The sequence below is a fragment of the Cibotium barometz genome, chromosome 21 (genome assembly GCF_041138505.1).
Source record: "Cibotium barometz isolate CiBa-2024 chromosome 21, ASM4113850v1, whole genome shotgun sequence".
NCBI classification, from domain to species: domain Eukaryota; kingdom Viridiplantae; phylum Streptophyta; class Polypodiopsida; order Cyatheales; family Cibotiaceae; genus Cibotium; species Cibotium barometz.
In genome coordinates, this window is record NC_141066.1 from 47,961,573 (window position 1) to 47,975,052 (window position 13,480).

Consider the following 13,480-nt stretch of genomic DNA (forward strand, 5'->3'; position numbering starts at 1 on the left):
AAGCTGAGTACAGGGCAGCTTTCACAGCTACGGTTGAGTGTGTGTGGCTCAGACGGCTTATGGCTGACTTGGGCGTTGGACAGGAGTCTGCCACCTCTATCTTCACTGACAGTCAGAGCACATTGGCAGTTGCGAGAAACCCAGTTTTTCATGCTCGCACAAAGCACATTAAGGTGCATTATCACTATGTCAGGGAGAGACTCTTAGCAGGAGAGATCAGCTTGGCCTATGTGGCAACACAGGACAACCTCACCGATCTTTTCACAAAGGCGCTTCCTCGTGAGAAGTTCGAAGCTTTCCGTAAAGCTTTGGGCTTGCTCCCCTTTGTGGATTGATCTACTTCGGGCATGGCACTCCCCTTGTGTATATTATCTCGAATTATTATTACTCATATGAGTTATTTTTGTTGGCCATGTGTCAAATGATTGTACATATTATTGATGCATGCTTATGCGTGGTGTTGCTATATTACTAGCACATATGTTAGAAGAGTTTTTGTTATTTTACACATTGTGTGAACATGAGTGCCAGCTCTCGTTCACACCATCACTCCCAGGGGGGATTTGTTGCCATATATATAGGCAGTGATGTGTGTGAACACACTTAGGATTGCCGGGGCACTTTTTCCCTCTTTAGGAGGTTTTTTCCCCCGACTTGTATATACGCCCATAATTCTAGGGCTAACTTATCTTTTGTACATTGACACAATCTAATACACTTTATGTTGTGTGCATTCTTGCTTCTTCTTCTCCAAGCTTTGTGTGCTTTCCTGCAACCCTAATTCCAACAATACCAATGTCACACAAATCAGGTTAACTCCAATAATTAAGCAGAAATTAATGGCCCATTCTAGCATCATTAATAAAAGAGGGAGAAGACAAATAGATGCACACAAATAAACAATCTTACTCAATGCGAAGACACATTGTTGAGGACTAGATTCATGAGGCCATCGATCCCCCCTCGAAAGGACTTTGTATTACTAGAAACTTAGATACAAAGCCTTCTTTGTGAGGTGTTGGAAGCTTCTGCTCCTTCGATGGAAGCTCTTTTGTGCTAATGGCCTGCAAGAAGTGAAATGAGAAGAAGAGAAAAGAATGTTTCCTCCCAAGCCCTCTTCTTGCACATAGGCAATAAGGATACTCCGGGGAGAGATGTACCTATAGCAAGGAGAATTTTCTAATGCTCATAGTCTAGAGAGAGATATGAAATCTTGGAGAAGAGCTATGAGGCGCCTATGTTTTTGGCCTCTCTTTATTGTGTGGTCCTCCATCTAGCCCATGTGTCAGCATCCTATAGGTTGGTCAATCCATGCTCCTCCTTCTGCACACCTTAGCCATCATAATTTGAGCATAAAATAAACATTAATTTGAACATTCCCAAGGCATAACTAATCCAAATGAGGATCTAAAACTTGGCCCTGCATCCTGGAATGATACCCTAGGCTCTTGTGAGTTCCTGGCTTCCGTTTTGGCTTTACAGCACTTTAAAACCATGAACTAAGCCTCATTGAAGCTTCCCGTCTTTTAGCTTTCGTGGTGATTAAAAATGGCGAGTGATCAATTCTTGTCACAGTAATCCATGGCAAAGTTAACTTTCATCGATTATTCTTTTAATTAAATAATTTGATAGCAAAACTTATTGATGTATAAATGGCGTACTTAAGAGCGAGTATGGGAGGGATATTCTATAGGATGCCATTGAAAGGATCCTTTGCAAATTGTTATTTCTTTGGAAAAATCCCCCTTTAGAGGGGGTTCTCCCACTCCTTCACTTCATAATTTACATTTCTGTCTCTATCATATTCCAAGTCCTTTCTATGTTTTGAAATGGATTTATCAAGTGCTTTCTATGTTTTGAAACACACTTTCTTATTTAATGGCTTTGTCGCATTAGCTTCCACATTTGGTGCTCATGTTTTATCAAAGCCAAATAATTCAATAGTATTGCTAAGCTCGTCTTGATTAATCTTATCATCAACATTGCCATCACTACCCCAAATATATCATGCATAATGACTTCGGTAGATGGATTTGTTGGATATTGTTTGATGTATTTAAAGCGTGTGTGCAGCCTAACAAGACACTAACATGTTACGTAACGTTTGTTGAGTTATGGTGCTCTACAAAAAGAGCATTAATGTGCTATAAAAGAGGTCTTTAGCACGTGCATAAGCATGAAAATGCACATCAACAAAAATGTATTCCAATTCTCTCGCTATAAATACAAAACAAGATCATAAATATAAATGATGTGAGGTAAACATATGTAGTTGATAATAAGAAAGCATTGCAATTATTGGAATGTTCATTGGTTAATGAGTTGCAAGAGTGTTGTGAAACCTTCCGCAATCTTAAACTAGCACAATAAATACACTCAAGCCATGTAAGTGCCTGTGTGTGCCTTTACACTCAAGAAACTAGGCTAGGTAATTTGAAGCCATTTTAATATGCCTACATTAACTTGAGGGCAACATGGCCAAGTTTATTATTAGAGAAGGGAGCAAAGTATCCAAGGAGGACCCGTCATATCCTCTACAAAGCGAGGGAATATATCATATCATTTAGGTGTCTAGCGGGGGATTGAACTAGGGTACTCAGGTTAGAAGCCACCCCCCTTAACCTCTTGGTGTGGATTCTTGAGTAATCTGAAATTTCTGATGTCTCATAAATATGCCTGAACTACTAAACTATGGACTTTCAGTGAATAACTAGACTGCGTGTGACCATTACCTTATAATGGAGGAGTGGGGAAGCAAGGTGTCGGAGGTGGTGCTGGCAAAGTATCGAAGCCTCCCTAAGAAGGGCAAGCCGCAGGGAGCCGAATCTACTGTGCTTGCCGCCTTTCTTCTTTCCTCCTCCTCTCATCAAGGTAGCCTCTTCCCTTTCCTGGACACGAGGGAGAGAGAGAGAGAGAGACACTTTTATCAGGTCAGGTTTATAAGCTCTATACCAATCAATCTATGTGAGGTACACCTTTGGTGTCCTCATGGGCCACTTCGGGAATGATGAAGTATCTGGTTTTTCATATGCGCACAATAGCTAGAGGAATGAAGTACATGGCCTAATATAAGTGGGGATGGGTGCATTACATCTTTGAACACATCCTCTTCAAAGAACATGATGTTGTGTATCCTCGTGTGAGTCTAGCTTCTATGGCTTTCCTTTGTAATTGAATGCGGCATTGATCTAATCATCCATTGTCTGAAAGTGTTAAATATTATGACCTCTTCACCATTCGCAAAAAGCTCATGTGGTTTACAAACGGCCTGTAGCACCTATAAGTTCCTCTACATATCCTCTGGTGTTTGCCACATTAGAAAAATTTGGATAGTATCATAATCATGACTAGTTGTGCTCCTTGTGTCCTATATCAATGTCGTCGGAGATCTTGCCAATATATAATCCGAATTGTGTGGGTAGAATGCTTCTTGGAAGGAGAGAATGACACCCTCTTGGCCCCTAAAGTATGCATCGCTTGCTTTTGGTTTTTCTTTTGTTGCACAAAACACTTACTCTACCGTACCGTGAGCACTCAAGAATGAATGTCTGATGGGTGGCAACACACCGTCCCGCCCATCTGACATCCGATGGTGGTGAAACTTTGGGAGTGGAAGGGTAGCAGCGCCAACACCATTTGTGACTCGGCAGGCAGATTGTCACCCAATGACTCCATATCACTCATGTAAGAGATCTAGTGGCCGATACATCGCAATGACATCCCCTCCTATCACCAGGCAGTTCAAGCCTCGAAACCCTAAAAATGCAGTAGAAATTTAGCTGAAGTTGCTTTATGCTCTGACACATAGCATCTAAGCAGATCCAAGATAGTAGAATTTGCTTCTTCTGATTGCCCATCTGTTTGTGGATGAAAAGAAGATGAGAACTTAAGCGTTGTTCCCATGTTCTCAAACAAGCCTTTCCAAAATAAGCTTGTCATGTGCGGATCACGATCACTCACAATGGATTGCGGCATACCATGATACTTAAATACATTATGCATAAATAACCGTGCCATCTGATGAGGTTTTATCTTCTTCCTGACAGGAATGAAATGGGCTTGCTTACTGAACTGGCATACAATAGTCCATATCCCATCATTCCCTGATTGTGTTCTAGGAAGATCAAAGATAAAATCCATGGCAATACTTTTCCATGGTCTTTTCGGAATTGGCAATGGCTGTAGCAGCCGAGGTGCCTTTAGCCTGTCAAACTTGACCTTTCGGCAAATAATGCATGCTTGTACAAAAGCATCTACATCTCTTGTGAGAGTAGGCCAATAAGAGCCAATAAAAGAATGTCTCTATTGCTTTCACTGTAGCATCTATACCACGATGCCCTATAGATAGTGGGACATGACATTCAATCAAAATCTTATGTCTCAATGGCCTAGTCACGCGTAGCCTGCCATGCATCATAAGGGATCCATCCTTGAGAAGATAGTGCTCATTATGCTGTTCATCCATCAACTGCTCATATACCCTTGCGAAATCCTCATCATCAGTATACTGTGTCTTCATTTCATCAAGCTCATGATGATAAGGAATAGACACAATTGAAATTTGTGGCTTTCTTGATAATGCATCACCCACAACATTCTTTTTGCCTTCCATATACACAATTTGAAAGTGGAACATAGACAAAAAGTTTGCCCAATGCATATGCTTTTTTGACAACGTGGCTTGTGTCAAGAAATATCACAAGGTCTGATGATCCATTTGGACAACAAAATCAGCCCCTAACAAGTAGTGCTTCCAACTAGAGAGCTCATGAATCACTGCTAGTAACTCTTTTTTTTAGACTTGCATAGTCTTTTCTGGCCCTTGCAAGATTCTGCTCTCATAAGCCACTACATGGCCGTCCTACATGAGTACGACACCAATACTATTGCCACATGCATCACATTGGACAACAAATGACTTCTAAAGATCTAGCAATATGAGAACCGGATCCGAAGTCAACTTATCCTTTAAGAGATTGAAAGTTGAAATCTCTTTTTGCGTCCATTGAAACATGACCCCTTTCTTTTCTAAAGCATGTAATGGTGAAGCAATCTCGGCAAAATGGCGAATAAACCTTATATAGTAAGAACATAAACCCAGGAAGCTATGGACATCATGCACAGTCTTTAAATTTGGCTATGTCCTTATTGCCTCAATCTTAGATGGATCCATGATGACACCATTCTTTGACACTGTGAGCCTCAAAAAGTGAATTTCCTCTAAAAAGAATTCACTTTTCTTGCCAGTGATGAGCAACTTGTTATCATGTAGCTCATTGAACACAATGGTTATGATGCCTATGCTCCTCTTCATTCTTTGAATGGACAATCATGCCATCAAAGAATGTGCAAACAAACTTCCTATGTGGATGGAAAATCCTATCCATCATCTTGTTAAATGTGGCAGGAGTATTCATAAGATCAAATGGCATCACCAAAAACTCATAGAGACCGAAAGTCGTTCTAAATGTAGTCTTACGCACATCCTCTAGCCTGATACGAATGTGATGGTATCCACTCCTAAGGTCTCTCTTGCTAAAGATACTGGATCTCTCTAACCTGTCAAGGATATCATCAATCCTAGGTGTAGGGAACCTGCTCTTAATGGTATTCTTGTTCAACGCATGGTAATCAATACACATGCGCCAAGAACCATTCTTCTTCTACACTAGAAGCACTGGCGAGGAGCAAAAAGGGGATGAACTAGGGTGAATCAGCCCTTTCTCTGACAACTCATTCACCTGACCAATAATCTCTTTCTGCTGGGTTGCACGGACCCTGTTCAATGGCCTATTTGGTGGGCTACTACTTGGCACCAAATCTATAACATGATCCTCTAGCCTCTAAGGAGGTAGCTCCGATGGTAAGGAATCAGAAAAACAATCATTCAAACCTTGCAAGAAAGTTGATCTCTCTCTATCTAGCATAGACAAATTAGAATTAACTTGATCAATTAGAACATCTCCTACAAATACCAAGTACGCAGAAAGATGATTTCATTACACTAGAAATTGCAAAAGCAAATACAACGGGAACAAATTCTCCTTTTAGCTTTACATCAAGTCTTCCCTCTATGTACAAAAGTAATCTTCTTGTTGAAGGTATCCAGTAAAGCATGCAATCTGTGACACCATGGCATGCCCAACAAGATATCACATCCATCAAGTGGCATGATATGAAACTCCTCGGCATCCACATACGATTGAATATGCAATCTCAGTTTCCCAAGGATGGGAGTAACAGGCTCTATGTGGCCAGGACAACCTTGCCTCAGATAGGTCCCATCGCATCCGCACGAATGCCAAACTTCATTGCCAACCCTGGGGTTATGAAATTGTGGATCGGAACATTGATCCACCCCAAAAATAACCTTGACCGCTCTGGAATCCTGGTTGCAAGCCAATGTTGCCATACATAGGATTTGGCAACATATTTTGCATGCTCCCAAACATTGTACCACCAAGCACATATGGGTGAGTTCCAAGCGCATAACCAGCCATGGATTGGAACACTGACGTAGGTGGTGGGAGAACCTGTTGCATAGCTAGGTCGTTACTCGCTTGACCATTCAGCCTTGAATTCCGGCCTTAAAGAGTGGCTGGCTGAATTGGTTCTGCCTATGAAATCGGCGTTTTTACCACCTGTTCTTGTAGAGTGTGGGCCTATCTTGGAGTGTCACGCAACTCCACCATATGTGAGTGCATCTTCCCTTACTGGGACATAATGGGCGCTTGCATAAACTCTACAAAGCAAGGATTTTGAATCAACCGCTGGTGAAAAGTGGACAACACACTCAATAGTTGTGCCTTAAACATAGCCTCCTCTTCCCACTCACTGCCCACTCCATGAGACTCAGCACCACTCACATTAACATTTGTAACAGGGACCTCTGAGCCTCTAGGGAGTGCCCAACATCACCCTCGACACGCAGACTGTTCGGCTGTTGAGGATGAACCCTGTTGTTCAATTTCCTCTCTCCTGTCTGCCATTTTACAAAAACGCAGCAAATAACCAGCTATTGATTTGGACTCAGAAATGCCCTGAATTGTCAAGGAGAATGCTCCAAACAGGTACTCACATCCACAACCAAACCGGGCTCACTCCATGGAAGGAAGTGATGGCTGTCCCAGCAACGCAACCATGAAACTGGCTTGTGGGACCACCAAAGGGCGGTAAATCTTCAACCTATATCCAAAATCGCATCTAGTTACGTGTATTCATATCCAAGCGTGCATGTTCACTGTCAATGTGAGTCCAACACTTCAAAACACAGGTGCCAAGAAGCTAGAATGCTTCTTGGAAGGAGAGAATGACACATTGTTGGCCCCTAAAGTAGGTGCCCCTTATGGTATTTCTTTTTATTAAAACGCTTACTCTACCGTGCCGTGAGCACTCAAGAATGAATGTTTGATGCACTTTAGAGCTCTAGCTCCATTTGTGACTCGGCAGGCAGACTGTCACCACCCGATGACTCCACATCACTCATGCAAGAGATCTAGTGGCCGGTACATCGCAATGGCATCCCCTCCTACCACCAGGCAATTGAAGCCTTGAATCCCTAAAAACGCAGCAGAAATTCAGCCGTGAATCTGGGAGGGAGGACAGATGGGAAGCAAGTTATATGCGCGTATGCGTATCGATGCCCTCTACCATCTATGCAAGTTTTGTGACTTTTCATGCAACGAAACTCGAGAAAAATGCAAAACAGCGTTTCAGCCCTGCAATTTCAGCATGTTCTCAGCTGTAACCTCTCAAACAGGAGGTTTCCAAAGCGCAAATACATTGCCACAAGTTGATACATCACAATTGGGGAAGCCTGTTTACTTTTCCAAGCATTACTATCAATATTCAGGGCTGAAAATGGGTTGCAACAATGTTAGGCTTGTTGCTACATCATTCAAGGGACTGGGAGAGCATTCCATAGCTGCCGTGGAGTGCCTGTGTGTGAGAGAGAAAGAAAGAAAGAAAGAAAGATATATTAACGTCTACGAGAGGCCAAAGTCGGCCTATGAGACAAAAAATAATACAATTGTGTTCTTCCGGTCATCGGAAGAAAAGAAAGAAAAGAAAAAGTGTGCATGTGTTTGGATACAACTGTGAATCATCATGGATCGGTGGAGCCCATATACAAACAATATAAGGGGGGGTGGGGATGTGGATGGAGTGCTAAGGCAAGATGCATCTCTATATGCTGAAGGGATAGTACAAGCATGCTATGCAGATCTATGTCTAACTCCATCCAGTGCCATAAGAGGGATATAAGATATCATGAGAGAGCTCCAAAACCTGCAAAAACTTGCAAAATTGCTGAAAACAACCCCCAATTGCATGAAAAATGAGGTGCCCCTTTCTTTGCATGCTGCATTATGGTAATTGCACCGTCCTACTGCCATGTGGCCTCCTACTACTTTTAGTGAGCCCTCTAGCTTATGGGTGGATGAATTAAAATCGTCTAGAATAAGTTTTTGGGACATGTTAATTCATTCTCCACTTAAATCTTACATCTTACATTGCCCATTTAATTTTTGGCGTCCAGATTGCAAAACTTGGCGCCCGATACCCCAAATTGAATTCCAACTAGACCGGCCATCGCCTGGCCAATGGGTCTTGACCCTGTTTACAGTGGCCATGAAATGTCTTGGGACCTCTAGGACACGTCTTGCAAAATTCAAGAGCCTCGGGGTCTAGAAAAATAAAATAAAAAAAGAAAAGAAAATAAAAAGTCGCCTCTTGGTGACACTTACCTTTTACTTTTATAAAATTCCGGTCACCAATGTCCACAAAGGGGTAGCCTTGGGAATTTTCCTTCTCATTTCTTTAGATTTTGTGATGTATGTGTCATTTTCAATCTCTTTTGGTTCTCGCACTTCCGCTTCTTGCCAGCCTTCATGCAATCCCCCTACTCGAATGGAATTTGCATTGCTAGCTACAGCTTCATTTTCCTTGATTGTAGAGATAATCTCTTGGACTATGCAGTTTTTGGTTTCTTCGTGGTTGGTAGGCAATGGTGGTGCCTCTTGCTTTGTTGGTGAACATGTGTGTTCCTCTTTTGTGTTGGTAAGTTTTTCCTCTAGTAGATGAATTTGTTGCTTCAACTCTTGATTCTCTTTTTGGAGATTTTCTATGAGCGCTAGCAGGTATCCTTTCCATGGCGTGGGCTTCTCGAGTGGCTTCAGGGTGAAGATGCCACTACTTCTGGGAAAGTTTTCGTTGTACCCATAATAATGATAAATATGTTGATTCTCCATTGGGCTGTCCTTCTATGGTGCATTGTGTAGCTGCAACTGAGGAAGCAGCCCTTCTCCTTTCGGGTGGGCTACACTAAAATATAAGCTTTGTTAAAGCTTTGGTAAAGTTGTGAGAGAGAGAATGGGCTAAGTAAAGCTCTCCTAAAGTCTTCTCGTTTTGCTGAGTGTTAAGAAATAATCTTTGAGAGAGAGAGAGGGTAGCGAAAGGATAGAGAGAGGCTGAAGAAGAGGGATGTGACTTGCACGTGACTTGTTGCTATTGTGGCAAAAAACCCTAAATGCGAACCCTAATGACGCGTGCGACATGTTGCTATTGTAGCAAAAAATCCTAAATGCAAACCCTGACTAATACTGACGTAGAAACCCTTAAGGGGGGGGGAGAGAGAGAGAGAGAGAGAGTCTGCGCGCGTTTCAGGCTTAAGAGCGTAGAGGTAGATGCTTGATAGTACGTGTGTGCGTGTGTGTCTGGCTGACACAGACAGGCTTATGGATTGGCAATTGCAACCCTCTGCTACATGCACTCATCCTGTTCCTCTTCCCACCTTAACCTCCATCAAAGCTTACAGGCTTCTTCAGCCTGCTCCATGTATTCAGCAACATGCTAATTCTCTGTGGCATATAAGAAAGTCCCTCTCATGGTGGCGGAAGAATCTCGGGATGTTATGGAAGTGTAAAATGCCATTGAAACAAAGACTTTTTCTTTGGAGATGTATGACAGGCACATTGTCAGTGGGGGTCGCTCTTGCTAAACGTCGCATTGCACCATCCACATGTTTAAGATGTCAGGCTCCTTTAGAGACTGTTCTTTATTTGCTTTGGCACTGCCCGTGTTCTAGGATCCTCCTCAGGAGAATTTCAGATTATCTTCGGCTCCGTTTTCCGACTCACAGATTTGGGAAACATTTCTGGCTCTTTGGCAGATTTATGAGGTCTTTGTCTCAATACTCACTATTTCTCTCTTGGGTGAGATATTGGGCTCTTTGGACAATCTGGAGTGAGCATAATTTGGCATACTTGGGTCGGCAGATTCACAAGTCATATGAATCTTTCCGAGCCTCATTGCGGCAATCCTTATATGATGCCTACCATGAGGGTGATATGGATGCTTCTTGCATAGAGCTTTTCTTTTTATGTTTCTGATCTTTGGGATACTCTCCATTTCGGAGACCTCCCATCATGTAAATTTATGAGCATATAAATATACTGCACTGGATATTACCAAAAAAAAGTGTGTGTGTGTGAGAGAGAGAGAGAGAGAGAGAGAGAGAGAGAGAGAGAGAGAGAGAGAGAGATGATATATTAATGTCTTCGAAAGGCCAAAATGATGTATGAGACCAAAATAGTCACAAAATCCTAATATGATGATACAATTGTTTGTGTAAGATTAAAAAAAGAATTAAAAATGTAGGGAGATCTAAAGAGGCAGTGGATATGTGTGTGGATGATTAAAAGGCTAAGAACTAGAGGCGGTAGAGAGAGACTAGATTGAGGAGGATAAATAGTATCACATGGGCCGTCGTATGATGTTGTAGAATCCTTTGAGAAGGGGGAAGTAGAGTAGATCTGGGGATGATGGGGATGCCAAGATGAGGATCATTGAATGAACTCGTGCATAGGTCTTTGTAGGATGACCTCAATCTCTTATGGAGTGAGGGAACGAGGGGCCCTCTCTCGAGCACAATCTCCAGAATCCTCCTATGTTTATGGGGTTGTCAAGTATGACCTCTAGGTCTCAGGCGTATGGTCTGACATAACCGTAATGTGTGGTAGCGGATATTGCGAAGTTGCAGGTGTGGCTCGACTCAAGTAATCAATTAGTTGGCTCTGTACTAGTCCTTTGTGTACCACCCCTCGCACAAGCGTGTCTTAGTGTGCGGATCTCTAGTAGGAAGAGTCCTAGAGACCGTTGATCCCTAAAGTTCATCATTCTTGATAATGGCCCAAAACCCTCTCTAATAAACAATGGCAACAGTCTCGGATCTCATAGTATGTTTGTTGGACATCGGCAATTATAATGCTCCTCTGTCTCCGGCTCTGCCTGACATATCTGACATGTACGGTGCTTGTGGGGCATAGACCCATATCCATCGGTCTCGATTTGTAGCTCGCGGGTTGAAGTGTGAATCTAACCAATGGCACATCTGAGTCCATGAGAGAGGTGTGTATCCATGTATCTCGGCTGTATGATAAATCCATCGACTATAGTGTGAAGAAGATGTTCCTTATAAAAGGCCATCTTCACTCCCAAAGCTTGTTCTAGTGTTAAGCAAGTCCTTAAGGTATCCATGTGGATGATATCCTATTGAATAATCAGGCCAATCTCCATGCGCTCAAAGGTAAAGGATGGGGCATTGGGAGAGGTACTGGAAAGGTGGGAGCCTATCCATCGTAAAACCATGAAGCTCAAACCAAGATGACATTTGTGCGTACGAGCATGATGTATTCCCCCCCTAGTGATCTGTCTAGATGATTCAAGAGCAGTCTAGCATATCTATGGTGTGGAAGCTACCATAGGCTCTGAATAAATGACACTAATCTAGCCAACCCCTCTGCTACAATTGGGGGGGAGGGGGGCACTGTAACCAACCTATCCTCTTCGGATGTCTTTACAAGGATTATTTCCATTAAACTCGTCGATTCCTTTGGATAATTGTGCAAGAGATGATTATTTGTCTTTCTTTTTGTCGGACGACCAAATGTCCAGATGGCACTATTTGACACTCGGGCGGTCGAAAGACCAAATGTCCAGATGAGTGATTTGTCAGATGGTCGAAAGACCAGAGGTTCAGATGACACTATTTGACACTTGGGCAGTTGAAAGACCAGATGTCCAGATGAGTGATTTGCCAGACGGGTCGAAAGACCAGATGTTCAGATGGCACCATTTGACACTCGGGTGGTCAAAAGACCAGATGTCCAGATGAGTGATTTGTCGGACGGTTGTCCAAATGGCACTATTTGATACTCGGGCGGTCGAAAGACTAGATGTCTAGATGAGTGATTTACCGGGCGATCGAAAGACCAGATGCTCAGATGGGAATTTTTGACACTTGGGCGATCGAAAGACAAGATGCTCAGATGAGTGATTACATGAGCGATTTCTGAAAGGGGCCAGATGCTCACTCAAGTTATGAACAAGCCATGAACATGATGATCTTTGCATCACATTGCATTAGCATAAAGATGCTTGATGACATTCTTTGTTTTGTGTGGTGTTTTTGTGCTGCCTGGACAATGCTTGGATATTTTGGCATACGATAGTCTAGCAGGCCTTGGGACTGCATGGCCACAATACTACCACCATGCTGGTTAAACCACCGCGCTGGTGACCACTCATCCTATACTGAGTGTCCTCTAGGCGCGAGTGATGCACAATTGTTTGTTAATACATTTTATGTTGGCAAATTTTTGCAGGTGGTAAGTATTTTTTTTATATTCCATATTTAACTCGTATTTTGCAAGAGCAATTCTTGGTGATGGAATGGGCGTGGAAAAAGGGTCTTTCTTGGGATGTGGCCAAAGAGCAGATGTGCCTAGCATATAGGCGCCATATGCATAGCTCACCAGTGGCAAGAGAAGCTTTGTCCCTGTTGTTAACTTCTTTAAAAGAATGGTCAAAGTTTTTAAAAAGTTTGATCGGGTGGTCAAATTTTTTAAAAAAGTTGATGATGTGGCTTTAATTAAAAAAAAAGCAAAAGCATGAAAAGCAGCAACTTTGGGCGCATAAAAGAAAGCGTGTGGGGGCTGCTTCTAAGGAGGAGGAGGCACACATACTTTAAGGAAGAAGAAGAGGAAGTTTTCTCAATACGTGTTGGCTAAGGAGATCGCAAGAAGCACATGGTGGGCTTGCTGAAATTTCTGGACAGCAGTGAAGTTTTGGACTCGTACCATCCAATTGGTGAAGCTCTTGGTGGGGAAAGCTTGCCGGTGAGAGATCTATGTGGTAGCGGCCCAAGGCATGCTCGACCACAAACCATCCCAACGATTTTGAAGACCTCGTGGTTGTTTGTTTTTGTTTTCATGCTTGTAAAGATCATGGCTCACTATGAGCCCGTGGCTTGATCATCAATAGATTCCTGGAAAGGGGGCGGGGCCTGTTCCCCACTCAATGTTGTCTTGTGCAAATCTTCCCCAAATCCCCACACTTACAACAATTTTCTCTCTTTTTCCGATTCAAGTGATTGATGTGGAAGTAGCAATAACGTGGAAGCGAGCCTCACAGCAGAAGTGGA

The 13,480-nt window shown here is 42.7% G+C and overlaps 1 protein-coding gene across 4 annotated transcripts in view; it reads left to right on the top strand.

Moving 5' to 3' along the window:
• The first annotated feature begins 2,488 nt into the window (after positions 1–2,488).
• Positions 2,489–13,480, top strand: part of LOC147627276 (tRNA-specific adenosine deaminase TAD1-like) — a 96,409-nt gene continuing 85,417 nt past the window's right edge. For 2 of the 4 annotated variants that reach the window (XR_015268474.1, XM_086815910.1), the window contains exon 1: positions 2,613–2,871. Coding sequence is in view for 2 of the 4 variants with exons in the window: in XM_086815910.1 (XP_086672036.1) it covers positions 2,739–2,871 (133 nt within the window). In the remaining 2 variants the exon portion in view is untranslated. The other 2 variants (XM_086815908.1, XM_086815911.1) reach the window with 2 other exon arrangements.